Below are 23,358 nucleotides of genomic sequence, written 5' to 3' on the forward strand. Positions count from 1 at the left end.
CATCCATATTTAAAATTGTTATTTTATGATGCTCTCCAGGCAGGTTATGTAGGCTAAGAATGTTTGTAGGATATTCAAAATTTAGTCCTCTTTTAAGAGTAGCTAATGAGGATGGCCACCCATTGCAACATGAGTTGAAAAAATAGTCATCTAAAACCGTCTCATGGAATTCTTATTTATTTGTTTATGGGTTTATGACTTATATTTACACCATTAGAATATAACACCTTAAGGGTAGTTGGGCACTGTCTTATTCCCAGCATTTTTCCTAGTTTAGAATACTGCCGGGCACATAACCCGCACTTAATAAGTATTTGACTTTTTTTTGAGACGGAGTGTTGGCCAGGCGCGGTGGCTGAAGCCTGTAATCCCAGCACTTTGGGAGGCCGAGGCGGGCGGATCACGAGGTCAGGAGATCGAGACCATCCTGGCTAACATGGTGAAATCCTGTCTCTTCTAAAAATACAAAAAAATTAGACAGGCGTGGCAGCTGGCGTAGTCCCAGCTACTCGGGAGGCTGAGGCAGGAGAATGGCGTGAACCCGGGAGGCGGAGCTTGCAGTGAGCCAAGATTGTGCCACTGCACTCCAGCCTGGGCGACAGAAGGAGACTCCGTCTCAAAAAATAATAATTAAAAAAAAGTGTTGCTCTGTTGCCCAGGCTGGAATGCAAAGACGTGGTCTTGACCCACTGCAACCTCCGCCTCCCGGGTTCAAGCAGTTCTCCTGCATCAGCTTCTCGAGTAGCTGGAACTACAGGTGCGTGCCACCATGCCTGGCTAATTTTTCGTATTTTTATTAGAGATGGGGTTTTGCCGTGTTAGCCAGGATGGTCTCGATCTTCTGACCCCATGATCCGCCTGCCTCGGCCTCCCAAAGTGCTGGGATTACAGGCATGAGCCACCGTGCCCGGCCTCTTTAATGACTGATTTTTATGTAGACTCCAGGATATATAAGCCTCTTAGAGGTTTAAGCGTGGCTTATGTGCTTTTCTGTGGTTTAGCTGTTGGCTCTGAATTAGGAGAGAACAATATACCTTATTGCTGTTTGGGAAAGCTTGGATTATTTTGTCAGCTTAGAATTGGTGTGTGTGTGCGTGTGCGTGTGTGTGTGTGTGTGTGTGTATTTTTTGTTTTAATCAGCTTTTGCTTGCCTTTCTCTTTAGGTGTACAGAAAAGAGTTGAAATAGCAGGCCTGGGGCGGGGGTGGCGGCTCACACCTCTAATCCCAGCACTTTGGGAGGCCAAGGCAGGCGAGGTCGGGAGTTCAAGACCAACCTGACCAACATGGAGAAACCCTGTCTCTACTAAAAATACAGAATTAGCCGGGCATGGTGGCACATGCCTATAATCCCAGCTACTCGGGAGGCTGAGGCAGGAGAATCACTTGAAACCGGGAGGTGGAGGTTGCGGTGAGCCAAGATTGCACCGTTGCACTACAGCCTGGTCAACAAGAGCAAAACTCCATCTCAAAAAAAATAATAATAATAAATAATAAAAAAAAAAAACAGACCTGAGACTGCTATCTTTAGAATGGCCTGCTTGCAACTTGGCCCTTAGCTGGCATTTAGGAATTTAGATTTTGGGAATGTTCCCACCATTCCCAAACCGATACGAGTGGTTTACTATGCCTAAAGTGTTTGTGCAAACAATGTGGAAATTGCATTAGATTGAATGCCTCCCTTTCTTCTGGGAATTTGGATACCTGCTAGGCTAAGTATGCCTATGTGACCCGTGACCCAATAAAAACTTTGGACACTGAGTCTCTAAGGAGCTTCCTTGGTTAAACAACATTTCACATGTTTTGTCACAGTTCACTGCTAGAGGAATTAAACGCATCCTATGTAACTCCATGGAACTGATGGAAGTTTACACCTGGTTTTCTCCCGACTTTAATTCATATGTCTTTTCCTGTTGCTGATTTTGGTTTGTATTATTTTGCTGTTTAATATATTCTAGCCTTGAGGCTGGGTGCAGTGGCTCACTCCTGTAATCCCAGCACTTTGGGAGGCTGAGGCAGGTGGATTGCCTGAGATCAGGAGTTCCAGACCAGTCTGGCCCACGTGGTGAATCCCCGTCTCTACTAAAAATACAAAAAAAAAAAAAAAAATAGCCAGGCTCGGTGGCATGCACGTGTAATCCCAGCAAATTGGGAGGCTGAGGCAGGGGAATTGCTTGACCTAGGGAGGTGGAGGTTGCAGTGAGCCAAGATGGCACCACTGCATTCCAGCCTGGGCGACAGAGCGAGACTCTGTCTCAAAAAACAGCAACAAGAACGACAACAACAAAAAAAAGCATTATAGCCTTGAGTACGACTGTGTGCTGAATTCTGTGGGTCTCAGGGATCCCCAACACAACATCAAATTTGAGAACATGCTGAACAGGTACCAAATGAAGATTTTAATCTCTTTCCTACTATGATCTTTCTCTGACATCATGAGAATGCTCAGCAGAATGATAATTTAATCTGTTGTATTCTGGATACAGAAATATGTAAATTAAGGGATAAATATTTTATTTTTGAAAGGAGTATTTGCTTTACAAAAGATTTCACCATGGGCTGGGCGAGGTGGCTCATGCCTGTAATCCCAGCACTCTGGGAGGTCGAAGCAGGCAGATCACCTGAGGTTGGGAAGTTGAGACCAGCCTGACCAACATGGAGAAACCCCGTCTCTACTAAAAATACAAAATTATCCAGGCGTGGTGGCACATGCCTGTAATCCTAGCTACTTGGGAAGCTGAGGCAGGAGAATCGATTGAACTTGGGAGGCGGAGGTTGCAGTGAGCCCAGATCACGCCATTGCACTTCAGCCTGGGCAACAAAAGTGAAACTCCATCTCAAAAAAAAAAAAAAAAAAAAAAAAAAAAGATTTCATCATAACATTGGGAAAATAGAGGACTCTCTTGCTTGATTTAGATACTTAAATTTAGAAATTTGAGTTTACACTAAATTTTATAGGGACAATTATGTTAGACTAAGATACTCTGTTCTTCATACATTTCATAACAGAATTTGCGATACTCTGAAATCCCAGTTGTATTTGTCCTGAGAAGTTTGTGTTCTGGGAAAGGAATACTGTTGCCTCAGCTATTTAGTTATTTGCCCCATTACTGCAAGGTTCCTGTGTTGTTTATTTTAGATAGTTCATTTTGACATTTAGATAAACCAAAGCCAAACACACAAGCATGCCCAGAATTAGTCCCTGAACTTCATTCCAGGGTAAAGATAAGGCATTTAGGCTTCTCCAGTACAGATAAATATATTACAACTACTGAAAAATGAGTGTTACGTGACTCTTGTATTTTTAGATACAGAATGACAGTGAAGGTCTTAAAAAATTTCTATCAATTAAACTTATGGGAAAATTTATATTCACTCAAAGATCCTACTTTTCAATTATAGGTTATGCCTAGGATTCTGTGACGCAATAACACCTTTTAATAACATGAATGAAAAATATTTAAATTCCCCTGAACTATGTGTTGTCCTGTTCAGCTCTATATTGTGTCTTGCCTTTTAAAAAATGGACTTCATTGAGGTATAAACTGCATCTATTTAAAACTGTACAATTCGCGCCAGGCATAGTGGCTCACGCCTGTAATCCCAGCACTTTGGGAGGCCGAGGCGGGAGGATCACCTGAGGTTAGGAGTTCGAGACCAGCCTGGCCAACATGGCAAAACCCCGTCTCTACTAAAAATACAAAAATTAGCCGGGCGTGGTGGCAGGCGCCTGTAATCCCAGCTACTCGGGTAGCTGAGGCAGGAGAATCGCTTGAACCCAGGAGGCAGAGGTTGCAGTGAGCCGAGATCGTGCCATTGCACTCCAGCCTGGGGGACAAGAATGAGACTCTGTCTCAAAACAACAACAACAAAAAAACTACAATTTGAATAGTTTTTGTTTTGTTGTTTTTGAGACAGAGTTTCACCCTTGTTAACCAGGCTGGAGTGCAGTGGCATGATCTCGGCTCACTGCAACCACCATCTCCCAGGTTCAAGCGATTCTCCTGTCTCAGTCTCCCGAGCAGCTGGGATTACAGTCATGAGCCACCACTCCTGGCTAATTTTTTTATTTTTTATTTTTAATGCCCCATTTAATTGATGGTGTTTCTCCATGTTGGTCAGGCTAGTCTCAACCTCCCGACCTCAGGTGATTCGCCTGCCTCAGCCTCCCCAAGTGCTGGGATTAGAGCCGTGAGCCACTGCGCCTGGCCAATTTGATGAGTTTTTATAATTGTATAATAGTCGTGAAACTCTCCACCATACTCAACATACAGTACATTTTTATCATCCCCCAAAGATTCTTTATGCCCCTTTGTATTCTGTTTGCCCCTTGCCCTTAGCACCAGGCAATGACTGATCTGCTTTAGATTACTTTGTATTCTCTAGGATTTCATACGAATGGAATCTATATGCACTTGTGTATGATGTCTTTTGCTCTGAACAGTGTTTTTGATATTTATCCATATTGTTACATAATCTATTCCTTTTATTGCTGAGTAGTAACTTATATGGATGTATCACATTTTGTTGATCACCAATTTATGAACAGTTGTTTACATATTGTAAATGAATTGCTATTGTATGAGTTTTTGTGTCATATATGATTTCGTTTTCCTGTTTTGTTTTTGGTTTTCATTAATAAAAAAGATTGGTTCTAGTAGTCAGGCATTGTGGCTTGTGCCTATAGTCCCAACTATTCCAGAGACCAAGGCAGGAGGATCACTTGAGCCCAGGAGTTCAAGTCCAGCCTCGGCAACATAGCAAGACCCTGTCTCTTAAAATAATTGGTTCTAATAGTTCTTGTTAGTGGCAAAAGTTAGGGGAAAGAAGCACATCAATGATTTACTTATTCAATAAATACTTGTTGAATGCCAAGTATAATGCCATGTGCTAAAAACACAATAGTGAACAAGGACTCAGCCCCTGCTCTTATTTTAGCTTATACTTTAATGAACAAGCTAAGCACATTTACAAGTAGTAAGAAGTATGGGGATTGTGTGAATAAGTATAGAATGTTATGGAAGTATATGATAGGGGATCCCGCCTCAGTGATCTGGGGTAATTAGAGTAGGAGTCTTCAGAGAAATGTTTAAGAGGAACAGAAAGTAAATGGGACACTCCAGGTAAAGAGAACAGAATGCGTGAAGGCCTTGATGTGAAAAAGAGAATGGTACTTTATGTGTGCTATCTGGATGAAGCTGGAGGGATTTGGAGTTTCTAGATTATGTAGGTCCTTGTACAACATCTTAAGGATTTTGGAAATTTTCCTGAAGATTGTAGGAAATCACTAAAATGTTTCAAGCATGGACGTGACATGACCAAATTGTGGATCTTATCATTGCAGTTTCATATATACTGTCATTTTTTTTGAGTAAATTCTTTATAGTCCCTTCATTATCAGAAATTCTGCCCATTATTTAAAATTCTATTACTTTTAATAATAATTTTTAGTAATACTAAGTATATACCCAAAAGGAAGGAAATCTGTATCAAAGAGATGTTTGCACTCCCCTGTTTTCTTCACCATTGTTCACAATAGCCAAGATTTGGAAGCAACCTAAGTGTATATCAACAGGTGAATGAATAAAGAAAATGTGGTACATATACACAATGGAGTACTATTCAACCATAAAAAAGAATGAGATTCTGTTATTTGCAACAACATGGATTGGAGGACATTATGTTAAGTGAAATAAGCTAGGCACAGAAAGACAAATTTTGCATGTTCTTACTTGTTTGTGGGAGCTCAAAATTAAAACAATTGAATTCATGGAGGTAAAGAGTAGAAAGATGGTTACCAGAGGCTGAGAAGAGTAGTGGCAGAGGGGGTAAGGACAGGGCAGAAGTGGGGATGGTTAATGGGTACAAAAGTATGATTAGATGGAATGAATAAGATCTAATATTTGATAGCACAAGGTGACTACAGTCAACAATAATTTATTGTACATTAAGAATAACTAATAGGGTATAATTGGATTGTTTGTAATACAAAGAATGCTTAACGGGATACGTGTGCCATTTACCCTGATGTGATTAACTTATTGCATGTCTGTATCAGAATATTTCATGTACCTCATATATACCTACTGTGTACCCACAAAAATTAAAAAATTTTTAGTAAGAGATGCTATCAAGAAGGTGAGTAAAATATTGCAGTAAGACTGGGACCACTCCTCATTTTATTATTTTCTTATTTCTGAATAAAAAAATTTATTTTTAATTTTTGTTTTTGAGACAGGGTCTCACTCTGTCACCCAAGCTGGAGTGCAGTGGTGTGAACTCGGGTTACTGCAATCACCACCTCCCGGGCTCAAGCGATCCTCCCACCCCAGCCTCCCAAGTAGCCTGGACTACAGGCACACACCACCACACCTGGCTAATTTTTTGTATTTTTGGTAGAGATAGGGTTTTGCCATGTTGCCCAGGCTGGTCTCGAACTCTTGAGCTCAAGTGATCCGCCCACCTTGGCCTCCCAAAGTGCTGAGATTACTGGGGTGAGCCACTGCACCCAGCCCTGAATATGTAGAATTTAAATATCCAGATGCTACTGGAATACTAAAGTTTTAGATTTCCATTTATGTAAGAGAAGGCTACTTGCTGGAAGTAAATCAGGGATAAAGCCAAGAGGCCTGGTATTTGATTTTTGGTTATAGTCTATAACCAAGTAACTTACCTAGTATCTTGTTACTTGTTATCTAGTAACTTGTTACGTTACTGAGCACTCATTTATAGTACTTGCTCTGAGGCTGTGAGGAGGAAGTCTTTTAGGAGAAGCAGGGATTATCAGAACAATTTACAGTTGTGCTTTAATGGACAAAACCAAAACATCATTACAATTTGACAATTTTGTTTATATATAGTGCTTAGTATATTTATATAAACTATATAGAGCTGCGCTATCTAAAATAGCACTAGAGACACGTGATTATATTAGTTGGCTTGGACTGCCACAACAAAATACAATAGATTCGATGTCTTGAAACAACAGCAATTTATTTTTTCACAGCTCTGGAAGCTGGGAAGTCCAAGATCAAGGTGCTAGATGATTTGGATCCCTGGTAAGGGCTCTATTCCTGGCTTGCAGATGGCCACCTTCTCTCTGTGTCCTCACATAGCACAGAGAGAGGAAGCAAGCTCTGCAGTGTCTGTTCTTACAGGGTACTGATCCTATCTCATGACGTCCTTGAAACCTAGTTACCTCCAGAGGCTCCATGTCAAAATAACATCACATTGTGGGTTAGGGTTTCAGTATGTGAATTTGAGGGGGACACAATTTTAAGTCTTACAGCAGTGGCTATTTAAATTTACATTGCAATTAATTAAAATTAAAACAATACTAAAAATTCAGTTCCTCAGTCACACTAGCCATATTTCAGGTGCTTAATATCCAAATAAGGTGACTGAGAGTGGTGGTTCACACCTGTAATCCCAGCACTTTGGGAGGCCAAGTTAGGAGGATTGGTTGAGCCCAGGAGATTGAGACCAGACTGGGCAACATAGCCAGACCCCATCTCTATCTAAAAAAATAAAAATAAAAAAATATGACTACTGGTTACTGTATTAGACAATGTAGATTATAGAATATTTCCATTTTCACAGAAAATTATATTGGATGGTGCTGAATATATAGTATACGGAAGTCTGTCATGATAGCTATTGATCACACAAAAGACATTAGTCTTATTTTGAGTGAGAAAACAATGCTGTGATTGTGTCTTACTTGAAGTCTGCTTTCCTCAATAAAAATCCATTATAATGAACTCCATTAAGAAGTGGAGAGTTTTTTGTTTGTGGGGAGTGATTAGTTTTATTTTAAAGTGTTTTTTGGCCCAAAATGAGTAGCTTTATTTTAAAGTGTTATTGGATTATTTTCATGGTATGTTCTTTTGTGTACTTTTTATCTTAAAACTAAAGTAGTATTGCCGGGCGCGGTGGCTCACGCCTGTAATCCCAGCACTTTGGGAGGCTGAGGCGGGCAGATCATGAGGTCAGGAGATCGAGACCATCCTGGCTAACACAGTGAAACCCTGTCTCTACTAAAAATACAAAAAATTAGCTGGGCGTGGTGGTGGGCGCCTGTAGTCCCAGCTACTTGGGAGGCTGAGGCAGGAGAATGGTGTGAACCCGGGAGGCGGAGTTTGCAGTGAGCCAAGAGTGCGCCACTGTACTCCAGCCTGGGCAACAGAGCGAGACTAGGTCTCAAAAAAAATTAAAGTAGTGTTGCTAATTACCTGTTTCAGATCTCATCACAAAGACACTATGTTTTTTTTTTTTTTTTTTTTTTTTGAGATGAAGTCTTGCCCTGTCGCCCAGGATGGAGTGCAATGGCGTAATCTTGGCTCACTGCAACCTCTGCCTCCCGGGTTCAAATGATTCTCCTTCCTCAGCCTCCCAAGTAGCTGGGATTACAGGTGCCCGCCACCACGCCCAGCTAATTTTTGTACTTTTAATAGAGATGGGGTTTCACCATGTTGGTCAGGCTGGTCTCAAACTCCTGACCTCATGATCTGCCCGCCTCGACCTCCCAAACTGCTGGAATTACAGGCGTGAATCACTGCGCCTGACCGATTGGTTCTATTTATATAGCACTTTTCTCTCTTTCTTTTTTCTTTTTTAGAGGGAGTCTCGCTTTGTCGCCTAGGCTGGAGTACAGTGGCACGATCTCGGCTCACTGCAACCTCTGCCTCCCGAGTTCAAGCAATTCTTCTGCCTCAGCCTCCCAAGTAGCTGGGACTATAGGCGCATGCCGCTGCACCCGGCTAATTTTTGTATTTTTAGAAGAGACAGGGTTTCACCATATTGGTCAGGCTGGTCTTGAACTCCTGACCTCAGGTAATTCACCAGCCTCGGCCTCCCAAAGTGCTGGGATTACAGGCATGAGCCACCGTGCCCAGCCTGTATAGCACTTTTCAAAGCCGTTTCATATATCTCTGCTACTCACAGTGAACCCGAGTGTGGAGATTGCATGTAAACTATACAGTATACATAGCTTCATATGTGGGTATCTCTTAGAAGACACACAGTAGTGTGAACTCTCCTAATAACTGTATATAAATGTGTAAGTTGAACCTGTATTCTTTCCTTTTTTCACTCCTTTGTTTTTTTTAAAGTGCCTTGGGATTTTTAGAAGGGGATATACCTTTCCAATAACCCATATACCGTTGTCTGCCAAATTCACCATATTTTCAAAACAGATTTATTATCTATCTGTCTACCTACCTATCAATCATCTGTCTATCTATTGAGAGACACTAGTATTAGCATCTGATCCAAAACAATGAATGAGATTAAACCTCATGTAATAAGATTTTGAGTTAGAACACTAAATAGCCTTATATATGTTTGGGTTTTGTATACTGTAGCTGTCATATCATGTTTCAGTTATTCATTGCTTCAGATGATCAAGGGTTTTTTTTTTTTGTGCCCAGCCTTAAGATAGCTCATTTATCATGAACATGATATAATAACTTTTCATGACTAATATCTATTTCTAATGATTTCTTCATCAATATAGATTTATAATGACTTTTTTTAGAATAAAAGAAGAAACAGAAAAATGACATAAAGATATATTATTTTTAGCAAGCAATAATATAAAGATATTTTATATTATTTTTAGCAAGATTTTATATATATATATATAGAGAGAGAGAGAGTATTATAGATAAGCCATTAAAATCTTTGGAAATCTATGCTAATTTTTCTGTGTCATACTTTCATTTTTTTCCCCCCAACATCATATAATAGAATGAGACACTTCTACTCAAAGGACAAGACATAGATTGCAAGTTTGACTTTTTTGTTTTTTATTTTTTTTTTGAAATGGAGTTTTGCTCTGTCACCCAGGCTGGAGTGCAATGGTGTGATCTTGGCTCACTGCAACCTCTGCCTCTGGGGTTCAAGCGATTCTCCCACCTTAGCCTCCCAAGTAGCTGAGATTACAGGCACCCGCCACCACGCCCGGGTAATTTTTGTAGTTTTTAGTAGAGACAGGGTTTCTCCATGTTGGCCAAGCTGGTCTTGAACTCCTGACCTCAGGTGATCTGCCCACTTTGGCGTCCCAAAGTGCTGGGATTACAGGTGTGAGCCGCCATGCCCAGACTTTACTTGTTTTTCAAGTAAATGATTGGACACCTTCAGTTTAAATGATATGGTAACACATGGACAATTCTGTATAGTGATACTTTTTGTTTAAAGCATTTATTTGCCATATATATAATATTTAAAAAATTTTTGAGCCAGGTACTGTGGCTCACTCCTGCAATTCCAGCACTTCGGGAGGCCAAGGCAGGAGGATCACTTGAGTCCAGGAGTTTGTGACCAGCCTTGGCAACATAGCAAGACCTTGTCTCTACAGAAAAACAAAACAAAACAAAACAAAACACATACACACACAAAAATTAGCCGGGCTTGGTGGCATGTGCTTGTGGTCCCAGCTACTCAGGAGACTTAGGTGGGAGGATCCCTTGAGCCTGAAAGCCAGAGGTTGCAGTGAGCCAAGGTTGTGCCACTGCACTCAAGCTGGGCAATATTACTGAGTGAGAGCCTGTCTCACAAAAAAATTTTTTTTTAAAATTAAATGCTTAATTCTCTTACAGTCTATCTTTGTTAGTGTGCTCAGTTAGAATTTGGCCTCTGCTGTATTCTGTCAAATTTTCCTCTTTATCCTTTCTATAACTCTGAGTTTAACAGATCTTTAGAGTAGATGATAACCAGTGGTGATTGTTTCTTTCATGTGCACATTTTTCTTTATTCAAAAAGATGGCTTTCTTTTTATTTGACAAGTGTATTTTTTGCATTCTCTAACCCAATTTTCTTATACATTTGGGACTTCAATTTGTATCTGCCTATAAGCAAACTTATTTATAATTACAATTTTTATCCCTGCCAAATCTTCCCTGTGTATAAATTGGTTATCACTAGGTTCTAAAAAGTTTTTATAGAGTTAATTTGAAAAGCTGGTCTTCGTAATTGTGTACAGTTTCTAGAGTTTTACATTTATGGACCTACCTTGCATGCAATATCTTGAAGATAGAAAAAGTGTAGGCTGTTCTCAAAATGTTGGAGTGAGAAAGTAAGATGTCCTGCTGCCAAATATAAAGTTGTTTTTATACTGTCTCTCTACTAAAAATCCTTTTTATTTTTCTCCTTTAAGCCTTCTTCTTTGATTGAGTGCACTCTCTTCTTTTCTAAGGTTATAGTTTTTTTGGATACTTGTTTAACAAACTTTTTGTCAGCTACCATTTGGCAACTCACTTTCACAACCCTCACACTCCTCTTTTTACCTACTTTTAGTTGTTTGGCAAACATCTGTATTTTTGTACAACTTTGGCAAAAATGATCTGTCAATGTAGCTCTATACTTGTTGAATAAAAATAGTAGAAGTTATACATCACAAGAAATAGAACCTTATTAAGAATTTTCTTTAAATTTAACTTTTAAGTTCAGAGGTACATGGGCAGGTTTGTTACACAGGTAAACTTGTGTCATAGGGGTTTGTTGTACAGATTGTTTCATCACCCAGGTATTAAGCTTAGTATCTCATTAGTTATTTTTCCTGATCCTCTGCCTCCTCCCACCCTTCACCCTTTGCTGGCCCCAGTGTGTGGGGTTCCCCTCTATGTGTCCATGTGTTTTCATCATTTGTCTCCCACTTATAAGTGAGAACCTGCGGTGTTTGGTTTTCTGTTCCTGTATTAGTTTGCTAAGGATAATGGCCCCAAAACCATACAAATTCTGGAAGACATCCTAGGCAATACCATTCTGGACGTAGGAACAGGCAAAGGTTTCATGATGATGCCAAAAGCAATTGCAACAAAAGCAAAACAAAAAACAAAAGCAAAACGAGATTTAATTAAACATAAGATCTTCTGCACGGCAAAAGAAACTATCAACAGGGTAAACAGACAACCTACAGAATGGGAGTAAATTTTTGCAAACTAGGCATCTGACAAAGGTGTAATAATCAGCATCTATAAGGAGCTTAAACAAATTTACAAGAAGAAAGCAACCCCATTAAAAAGTGGGCAAAGGAAATAAATAGATGGTTTTCAAAAGAAGACAAGCATGTGGCCAACAATTATATGAAAAAATGGCTCAGTATCACTGATCATTAGAGAAATGCAAATCAAAGTCACAGTGATATATCATTTCACACTGGTCAAAATGGCTATTATCAAAAAGTCAAAAAATAACATATGCCAGGAAGATTGCGGAGAAAAAGGAACACTTACACACTGTTGGTGGGAGTCTAAATTAATTCAACCATTTTGGACACATGCACGTGTATGTTTGTTGCAGCACTGTTCATAATAACAAAGACGTAGAATCAATCTAAATGCCTATCATTGGTAATCTGGATAAAGAAAATGTGGCAAATATACACCATGGAATACTATGCAGCCATAAAAAAGAATTCTTAAAGGTTGATTCTACATCTGAAAATTACTTGAAATTAAACTAAAAAAGCCCAGTGTTTAAATTTTTTGGCATTTGACCTTAGAATATCCATGCTATGGAGAAAAAGAAAACTTTAAGAATATTTTTTAAACAGAGAGGAAGAACATACTGTACTGATATCTTGAAGGATTTCAAGCTAAACTAAAAATTCAATAGAAAAAATAAAATTAGTGCTAAAGGAAGTAAAGAATGGACATTGTAGTACAAAATTGAATAAGAGGATTGGAAGAACACCTTGAGAAACCCTCACAGAAGCAGAGGAAACAATGAGAACGATAAATTAGAATGTGCTGATTTTGGAGACCATGGATCCGTAATCATATATCCATAATATGGATCCATGTCATCATTTCCAGAAAAAGATGTAAGAAAAATGAATGAAAACAGTTAACAGAGCATAAATTAGTATTATTTTCCTGACCTGAGAAAAGACCAAACTTTTTTTTTTTTTTTTAAGAGATAGGGTATCACTCTGTCACCCAGGATAGGGTACAGTATTGCCCTAGTAAGCCAGACTCTAGGGTGCAGTGGTGCCATAGTTCACCACAGCCCTGAACTCCTGGGCTCCAGCTATCCTTCTGCCTCAGCCTCACAGGTAGCTGGGACTGCAGGCATGCACTACCATATTTAAAAATTTTTTAATTCCTCGTGGGGACCTTACCGTGTTGCCCGGGCTGGTGCAAACTCCTGGCCTCAAGCAGTCCTTCTGCCTCAGCCTCCCAAAGTGTTGAGATTACAGGCACGAGAGGCCGCACTTGGCCACACCAAACTTTTTATATTGAAAGTATTGGTGATCAAAAACACATATAATAAAAAGAGAACAGGCCAAGTGCGGTGGCTCATGCCTGTAATCCCAGCACTTTGGGAGGCCGAGGTGGGTGGATCATCTGAGGTCAGGAGTTTGAGACCAGCTTGGCCAACATGAAACCTCGTCTCTACTAAAAATACAAACAATTAGCTGGGCGTGGTGGTGCATGCCTGTAATCCTAGCTACTTGGGAGGCTGAGGCAGGAGAATGGCTTGAACTCGGGAGAGGGAGGTTGCAGTGAGTCGAGATCACACCACTGCACTCCAGCCTGGGCAGCAGAGCAAGACTCCGTCTCAAAAAAAAAAAAAAAATGCGGCCGGGCACGGTGGCTCAAGCCTGTAATCCCAGCACTTTGGGAGGCCGAGGCGGGCGGATCACGAGGTCAGGAGATCGAGACCATCCTGGCTAATAGGGTGAAACCCCGTCTCTACTAAAAATACAAAAAATTAGCCGGGCGTGTTGGCGGGCGCCTGTAGTCCCAGCTACTCGTGAGGCTGAGGCAGGAGAATGGCGTGAACCCTGGGAGGCGGAGCTTGCAGTGAGCCGAGATCGCACCACTGCACTCCAGCCTGGGGGACAGAGCAAGACTCCATCTCAAAAAAAAAAAAAAAAAAATGCTTAGATACATGCTAGTATGTTTGTTGAATAAAAGAACATCAATAAGCATGTATAATTAGTCTAACCTTCCTAGGTTGTTGAAAAGGAACTAAAATCAAACTTCACCTCCAAAAATATAATGCTCATCATAACCTGTGCAAACAGTTTTGAACAAAAATGATAATTCCAGGAAGAAAGGGAAGCTAGAAAATTGAGAGTTTTAAATCAGAAGCAGCAGTTCAATTGAGAATAAGAATTGACTGGATTCAGTTGTTTAGCTAATGATAAGAAAAAGAAAAAATGACATCCCTTTGACATTTTCTTAGTTATTCCACAAACATCTGCATAATTTATATTTTATTGTATTTTTCTTATCTTTTTAAAGGTAAGAAATCATAATATACATTTTTTTCTTTTTTTATCATTCAATTTCTTTTTTTTTAATTATACTTTAAGTTCTAGGGTACTGTGCATAGCGTGCAGATTTGTTACATATGTATATAGTATACATTTTCTTTGTTGTTTCCCGTATGTGGTTGGGGTGGCATTTTGAAGAGATGGTCCTTTCACCTGCAAAGCTATTTGTATATTAGAATATTTAATTCTCCTGGGGACTGGACTAAGAGCCAGTGAAAATGCTTCAGGCATTTTGACAGGTAAACCAAAACAAAGTAAAATACCACTTCCACACATTTCCACATTCTTCTCCCTTGCATGCAGTACTGCCAAAATTAGGAACCACTATTTTTTTTTTGAGATGAAGTCTCGCTCTGTCGCCCAGGCTGGAGTGCAATGGCGTGGTCTCGGCTCACTGCCTCCTGGGTTCAAGTGATTCTCCTGCCTCAGCCTCCTGAGTAGCTGGGATTACAGGCCTGCGCCACCACGCCTGGCTAATTTTTGTATTTTTAGTGGAGATGGGGTTTCACCATGTTGGCCAGGCTAGTCTCAAACTCCTGACCTCATGATCTGCCAGCCTCTGCCTCCCAAAGTGCTGGGATTACAGGCGTGAGCCACCGTGCCCAGCCTAGTAACCACTGTTTATCTATTAATTTGTACTCAGGGTGTTAATAGAGCACGTTAATTGATTTTTTGAATATTGAACCAGGCTTGCATATCTGGGATAAACCACCCCATACCTTTTTTTTTTTTTTTTAACTATACTTTTTTTTTTTTTTTTAAATGCTCAACTATCCACAGGCCCTTATGGTTTTGGGTTGTTTTTTTTTTTGTTTTTTTGTTTTTGTTTTTTTTTGAGATGGAGGTTTGCTCTTGTTGCCCAAACTGGAGTGCAATGGTGCAATCTCAGCTCACTGCAACATACACCTCCCGGGTTCGTGTGATTCTCTTGCCTCAGCTCCTGAATAGCTGGGATTACAGGCATACGCCACCATGCCCGGCTAATTTTTTGTATTTTTAGTAGAAACAGCGTTTCACCATGTTAGCCAGGCTGGTCTCGAATCCTGACCTCAGTTGATCCGCCCGCCTTGGCCTCCCAAAGTGCCTGGGATTACAGGTGTGATAGAGGTTCTATTTTTATGCATTGTCTTTACTTAACTCAATCTCTTCATTTATAAATATGTAAATATTATGTATTTAGAAAATATGTAATGGTAAAGTTTGAAAGGATGCCTGAGTAACCAAGAACAGTGGTTTCCTGGGGTGGAAGGAGGGGAACATTGGAATAGACAAATGGGAACAAGGGTATGAGTGAAGCTTTTCACTATATAATCATTTATAAAATGGAAAGATTGATCGGCTGACACTACAGTTCTTTTCAGTGTTCTAGTCCTATGAATCATATCTAGAATATTTAAGCTATTGATAAAAGACCAGCATCTACAAAATTTTTAAGTTTTCTTATTATTGTTGGTTAATTTCATCTCCAGAATTTAGTTACTAGTTTTGTTCAGAAACATTATTTAAATAAATCAGCCTCAGTGCTATGGTGCATATGAATTAAGCCATACTAAGTAGGTATACATCCAAAATAAAGAAACAAGTCAGAAGCCCCCAAGGAATATATTGGCCAAGTGTATTAGACTATTATTTTGGCTAGTCAAACACATTAGGAAAGCCTACTGTAAGAAATGAAATAAAGATCAGATATTGCTTCTGATAACCTTTTACTTTAGTATTCTCAGCAATGTTGGTAAATATTTATTAGCTGATAAATTATGTGGCAAATGTTCTACAAAAATTAGTTAAATCGGATTACGTGTATGGAGAAAGATTGGCATTAAAAGTACATTAGGTTGTCCTTTTAGGATAAGTCTATTGAGCATTTCTTCTGGTTATTATATTGATAATTTGAATATCAGAAAGTAATTTTTTTGGTCGTGTATGGTGGCTCACGCCTGTAATCCCAGCACTTTTGGAGGCCTAGTTGGGTGGATCATCTGAGGTCGAGAGTTCGGGACCAGCCTGACCAACATGGAGAAACCCCATCTCTACTAAAAATACAAAATTAGCCGGGCGTGGTGGCACATGCCTGTAATGCCAGCTACTCAGGACACTGAGGCAAGAGAATTGCTTGAATCTGGGAGGCAGAGGTTGCGGTGAGGCGAGATTGCACCATTGCACTCCAGCCTGGGCAACAAGAGCGAAACTCTCTCAAAAAAAAAAAAAAAAAAACGAAGAAAGAGAAAGAATTTTTTTTTTTATTGAAGTATAATTTATACCTGAAGTTCACTCAATTTAAGTGAACAATTCAGTTATTGTTTTTGCAAATGTACACACTTGTGCAATGATTACCACAGTTTAATTTTAGAACATATATATACCCTAAAAAGAAATCATGTACCCATTCATAGTTACTTTTTGTATCATTAGTTTACCATACCTAATGATGTATGTAACTTTGTATAACTGACTATAAAATAAGATAAAAGTAAGTACTATGCAATTTCCAAAATTTTGCAGCCTTCTAGGTTTGTTTTGAAGACTTGTTAATTTTGAACATGGACATTTTCTTTGATGATGTTTCTTTATTTGGACACCAAAGTTATTTAATAGAAGAAACAGTGGTGAGAATAATTTGAGTACGGAGGGGATTGCTTTTGGGAAATGAGAGTTTTAAAATTTCCTTCTTGTTTGGAGTTTACAAATGAATTCATGAACAGAAGAACGTCATTGAATGTAAAATTACAAATTTATTTAAAGATTTCAATTCAAATAATTTAGAGGGAAATTTGTAAAGTCATTCAGATAAGACAGATTTTATATAATAATATTTTGAAAACATTAAATAATTTATTTTTCCTTTATTTCCTTTATTTTAGCTTCGCAGAATCAAGAACGGCTATGTGCATTTAAAGATCCATATCAGCAAGACCTTGGGATAGGTGAGAGTAGAATCTCTCATGAAAATGGGACAATATTATGCTCAAAAGGTAGCACCTGCTATGGCCTTTGGGAGAAATCAAAAGGGGACATAAATCTTGTAAAACAAGGTAAGTGATACTTTCCTTACCTGAAATGACTATGTTTTATACAATTGATATTTATCTAAAAAGGACATGGGAGTATGTTAAAATCCTGTTCAGAAAAACAGTGAATTTAAAAGTGTATATATAAAGCCAGGTGTGGTGGCTCATGCCTGTAATTCCAGCACTTTTCGAGGCTAAGGTGGGTGGATCACTTGAGGCCAGGAGTTTGAGACCAGCCTGGCTAATAACATGGTGAAACCCCGTCTCTACTAAAAATACAAAAATTAGTCGGGTATGGTGGTGTGCGCCTGTGGTCCCAGCTACTCAGTAGGCTGAGGCAGAAGAATCACGGAACCTGGAAGGCGGAGGTTGTAGTGAGCTGAGATGTCACCAGTGCACTCCAGTCTGGGCAACAGAGCAAGACTCCATCTCAAAGAAAAAAAGTGTATATGTATGTGTGTGTGTGTATATATATATATATCTCCATATCCACAAGCACCAAAATTATAAAAGGCTATTTATTTTTAGATTATTTTTAAAACATCTTTCTTATAATGTTATACATGCTCGTTCTATGAATTTTGGAATATATAGAGAACTATAAAGAAAACAAAAGTCTACAATAATATACTCTTTAAAAATATTTTTACTGGCCGGGCGCAGTGGCTCACGCCTGTAATCCCAGCACTTTGGGAGGCCGAGGCGGGTGGGTCAGGAGATCGAGACCAGCCTGGCTAACACGGTGAAACCGCGTCTCTACTAAAAATACAGAAAATTAGCCGGACGTGGTAGCGGGTGCCTGTAGTCCCAGCTACTGGCTGAGGCAGGAGAATGGCGTGAACCCGGGAGGCGGAGCTTGCAGTGAGCCGAGATCGCGCCACTGGACTCCAGCCTGGGTGACAGAGCAAGACTCTGTCTCAAAAAATCAAAACAAACAAACAAAACAAAAATATATATATTTTTTTCTGTATTAGTTTATCTTCTTCAGGTGCATTTTCCACATGCCTTTATGTTTTTATGTGCGTGTACTTTTTAAAAAATTAGGAACGGCTGGGCGCGGTGGCTCACGCCTGTAATCTACCAGCACTTTGGGAGGCCGAGGCGGGCGGATCACAAGGTCAGGAGATCAAGGCCATCCTGACTAACATAGTGAAACCCTGTCTCTACTAAAAATACAAAACTTAGCCAGGCGTGGTGGCGGGCGCTTGTAGTCCCAGCTGCTGGGGAGGCTGAGGCAGGAGAATCGCTTGAACCCAGAAGGCGGAGGTTGCAGTGAGCCGAGATTGCGCCACTGCACTCCAGCCTGGGCGACAGAGCGAGACTCCGTCTCAAAAAAAAAAAAAAAAAATAGGAACATACTGTATAAACAATTTCATATCCAGTTTTCTCCACCTTAATTATAAGCATTTTTACATGTCTTTAAAGAATCTCTGAAAACCTTTTTAACTTTTGCACAACATATCATTGTATATATGTATCATAGTTTACTTACAGATTATTCTATTGGTAGACATTATGTTATTTTCATGTTTTCACTGTAATGCATAGTAAAACACAGTTATTCAGTGAACAACTTTCAACATAATTTTTTGATTGTATGTAATTGTTTCTTGAAATAGATCTCTTGATGTAGAATTATTAGGTTATAAGATATATCAATATTTTAAAGACTGTATAAAAATTTCCATGTGGCTTTCTAAAAGTACTGTTCATTTATATTCCCTCCAACACCGTATTAAGGTGTCTGTGTTACTGAATCCTTTTTCGTTTTTTTTTTTTGAGATGGAGTCTCTCTCTGTCACCCAGGCTGGAGTGCAATGGTGGGATCTCGGCTCACTGCAACCTCCACCTCCTGGGTTCAAGCGATTCTCCTGCCTCAGCCTGCCAAGTAGCTGGGACTACAGGTGCGCGCCACCACGCCCAGCTAATTTTTGTATTCTTAGTGGAGATAGGGTTTCACCATGTTGGCCAGGGTGGTCTCGATCTCCTGACCCTCGTGATCCGCCCACTTCAGCCTCCCAAAGTGCTGGGATTACAGGCGTGAGCCACCGTGCCCAGCCATTTTCTGATATATATTATTTATTTATTTGTTATTTTATTTTTGAGACAGAATGTCACTCTGTCACTCAAGATAGAGTGCAGTGGCACATTCATGGCTCACTGCAACCTTGACCTCCTGGGCTCAAGCAATCCTCCCAAGTCGGTAGGACCACAGCCAGGCACCACCATTCCCAGCTAATTTTTAAGTGTTTGTAGAGATGTGGTATGGCTGTGTTGCCCAGGCTGGTCTCAAATTCCTGGGCTCAAGTGATCCTCCTACTTTGGCTTCCCAAAGTGCTGGGATTCTAGGTGTGAGCCCCCGTGCCCAGCCATATTAATTTTTAAACCTAGATATTTTAAACCTTGGTATAGACAAAATGAAACAAAATGAAACCTTACTCTTGCTTTAATAATTCTTCGATTAACTGGGTGCGATTAGCTGGGTGTGGTGGCTCACACCTGTAATCTCAGCACTTTGGGAGGCCGAGGCAGGCAGATCACCTGAGGTCGGGAGTTTGAGACCGGCCTGACCAACATGGAGAAACCCCGTCTCTACTAAAAATACAAAATTAGCCAGGCACGGTGGTGGCGCATGCCTGTAATCCCAGCTACTCGGGAGGCTAAGGTAGGAGAATGGCTTGAATCCAGGAGGTGGAGATTGCAGTGAGCTGAGATCGCGCCATTGCACTCTAGCCTGGGCAACAAGAGCGAAACTCCGTCTCAGTAAATAAATAAATAATTCTTAGATTAATCATGCAGTTAAACCTTTTTTGGTGGCCTTTTTACCTCCATGAAATGTCTTTGGTATCCTTTACCATTTTTCTGTTTCTTAAAAATATGTTTCCTGTTGATTTGCAAAACTGTTTCATAGCTTACACGTACTCTCACATTTATTGAAATTACTGCTTAGTTTGTTGTTTTTCTTTCAGTTTTCTTTATCATATTGTCTCCTTTTTTGTATTCATATTGATTTATAGGATGTTGGTCTCACATTGGAGATCCCCAAGAGTGTCACTATGAAGAATGTGTAGTAACTACCACTCCTCCCTCAATTCAGAATGGAACATACCGTTTCTGCTGTTGTAGCACAGATTTATGTAATGTCAACTTTACTGAGAATTTTCCACCTCCTGACACAACACCACTCAGTAAGTAAAGTAACTAACTTTTCTTTGTATTTCCTTTCTCCAAAGATTTGCAAAATATAAAAAAAACCATAAAAACATTCAAGGTTGAAGCCAGGCGTGATGGCTCATGCCTGTAATCCCAGCACTTTGGGAGGCTGAGGTGGGTGGATCACCTGAGGTCAGGAGTTTGAGACCAGCCTAGTGAAATCCCATCTCTATCAAAAGTAAAAAATTAGCCGGGCGCAGTGGTAGGCGCCTGTAATCCCAGCTACTCAGGAGGCTGAGACAGGAGAATTGCTTGAACCCAGGAGGCAGAGGTTGCAGTGAGCCAAGATTGCACCATTGCACTCCAGCCTGGGCAACAAGAATGAACCTAAAAGAAAAAAAAAAATTCAACGTTGGTAGGAGTGAGAGGTAGAGTTCCAGCATCGTAAGATTACATGTGGCAAACACCTGAAATCTGAAAGAGATGCACCAGGACTTCCAAGGCATCAATATATTACTAAATAACTTTGGTAAAATATAGTACTGGCCAGGCACGGTGGCTCATGCCTAATTTCAGCACTTTAGGAGGCCAGAGCAGGAGGATCACTTGAGCCCAGGAACTGAAGACCAGCCTGGGCAACATTGTGAGATCCCATCTGTACTAAAACAATAAATAAATTAGCCAGGCGTGGTGGTGCGCATGTGTAGTTCAGCTATTTGGGAGGCTGAGGTTGGAGAATTGCTTGAGCCTAGGAAGTTGAGGCTGCAGCGATTGTGCCACTGCCCTCTAACCTAGGTGACGCAGTGAGACTCTGTCTCAAAATAAAATAAAATGTAGTACTTTCCAACCTGTATGGAGGGAAATTTGGTTAAGACAACTACATGTGTGCTTACTTTTTCACCTAGCTTTCACATTTCTTGGAATTTATCTGGAAGATACCTCTTCCAGATAATATACATAGACATTGAGTTGTTTATTGCAGTGTTATTTGTGACTGCACAATATTAGGAAGTAAATGTCCAAGAATAGGAGATTAGTTGAAATATACTATGGTACATACATGTAATGGAGTACCAACTATACAGCTATAAGAAAAAGATAAGATCTCTATGAACTAGCACAGAGTGATTTTCACCGGTAATATTAGATGTAAAAAAGTATATATAGTAGGCTGTCTTGTATAGGACTGGAAGGAAAATAAAAAAGCCTATCTATTATTGACTTATCTTTAAAAAAAGAAACAAAGAAAGAATAAATTAGAAAATAATGAACTTGGTTATTTATAAGGGATCCAAGGAATGAGACAGAAAGAATATGGAAAGGAGTGAATGTTCTCTGAGTGTAGCTTTTTTTTTGTTTTTGTTTTGTTTTGTTTTTTTGAGACGGAATTCCGCTCTTGTTGCTGAGGCTGGAGTGCAATGGTGCTATCTTGGCGCACCACAACCTCCGCCTCCCAGGTTCAAGCGATTCTCCTGCCTCAGCCTCCCTAGTAGCTGGGATCAGGCATGTGCCACCACACCCGGCTAATTGTGTATTTTTAGTAGAGACGGGGTTTCTCCATGTTGGTCAGGCTGGTCTTGAAGTCCCGACCTCAGGTGATCCGCCCTTCTCAGCCTCCCAAAGTGCTGGGATTACAGGTGTGAGCCACCACGTCCGGTCTGAGTGTAGCTTTTTGTATGTAGTTTTTACTGTCGTCATTGTGTCACTATTCTACGTAAGCAAAAAAAATTAAGTACCTAAGAATGGAAAGGAGAAAAATTCCTCACAGTATAAGCAAACTGAAATAAATGAACCCAATTTTATTTTTATTTTATTTATTTTTATGAAACAGTCTTGCTTTTGTCACCCCGGCTAGAGTACAGTGGCACGATCCCGGCTCACTGCAACATCCGCCTGCCGGGTTCAAGTGATTCTCCTGTCTTAGCCTCCCAAGTAGCCAGGATTACAGGTGCCCACCACCACACCCAGCTAACTGTTGTATTTTTAGTAGAGATGGGGTTTCGCTATGTTGGCCAGGCCGGTCTCAAATTCCCGACCTCAGATGATCCGCCCACTTCGGCCTCCCAAAGTGCTGGGATTACAGGCCTGAGCCACTGCGCCCGGCCCCAATTGTGTTTCATATTACTACAATAACTACTCTGATACCAAAGTTATTGAAAGATAAGGGAAAAAAAAAAAAACCCTGAAGAGAAAAAGAACTAATCCAAGTGATTTATAAGCACAGTATTTGACTATATACACTCTTGTGCAAGATGTGATATAAAGGATGGAGGAGAATTGCAAACAAATACTGAACTCTTTTGAGAAGATTTGTCTTTTAGTAGTGTGGGCAAAGCAATTCTGAAACCATCGTAGATGCATTATAGGATTAAGAAAATGAGTTGAGGCCGGGTGCAGTGGCTCATATCTGTAATCCCAGCACTTTGGGAGACTGAGGCGGGCAGATCACGAGGTAAAGAGATCAAGACCATCCTGGCCAACATGGTGAAACCCCATCTCTACTAAAAATACAAAAATTAGCTGGGCGTGGTGGTGCACGCCTGTAATCCCATCTACCCAGGAGGCTGAGACAGGAGAATCAATTGAACCCAGGAGGCGGAAGTTGCAGTGAGCCAAGATCATGCCATTGCACTCCAGCCTGGGCAACAAGAGTGAAAGGCTGTCTCAAAAAATAAGAATAAAAATAAAAATGGGAACCAAGGCTTCTTAGAAAAATGATTTATCCCAAGACTGGAGCAGGATAGATACAAGATAAGCCTGGGACATCTTGTAATGTTTTAATAATTTTTGTAAGAAAGTAAGGAAAGAGCCTGTAATCCTAGCACTTTGGGAGGCCAAGGTAAGAGGACTGCTTGATCCCAGAATTTCACAACCAGCCTGGGCAACATAGACCTTATCTCAAAAAATATTAAAAAGTA

At 40.2% G+C, this 23,358-nt stretch overlaps 1 protein-coding gene across 1 annotated transcript in view; it reads left to right on the forward strand.

Moving 5' to 3' along the window:
• The window catches only part of BMPR2 (bone morphogenetic protein receptor type 2), a 208,072-nt gene that overhangs the window by 95,282 nt on the left and 89,432 nt on the right, over nucleotides 1-23,358 (forward strand). The window contains exons 2-3 of the mRNA XM_003253956.3: nucleotides 17,141-17,311; nucleotides 20,305-20,475. Of these exons, the coding sequence (XP_003254004.1) occupies nucleotides 17,141-17,311; nucleotides 20,305-20,475 (342 nt within the window). The remainder of the gene's footprint in view (nucleotides 1-17,140; nucleotides 17,312-20,304; nucleotides 20,476-23,358) is intronic.

Source organism: Nomascus leucogenys, chromosome 22a (assembly GCF_006542625.1).
Source record: "Nomascus leucogenys isolate Asia chromosome 22a, Asia_NLE_v1, whole genome shotgun sequence".
Classification (NCBI taxonomy): Eukaryota; Metazoa; Chordata; class Mammalia; order Primates; family Hylobatidae; genus Nomascus; species Nomascus leucogenys.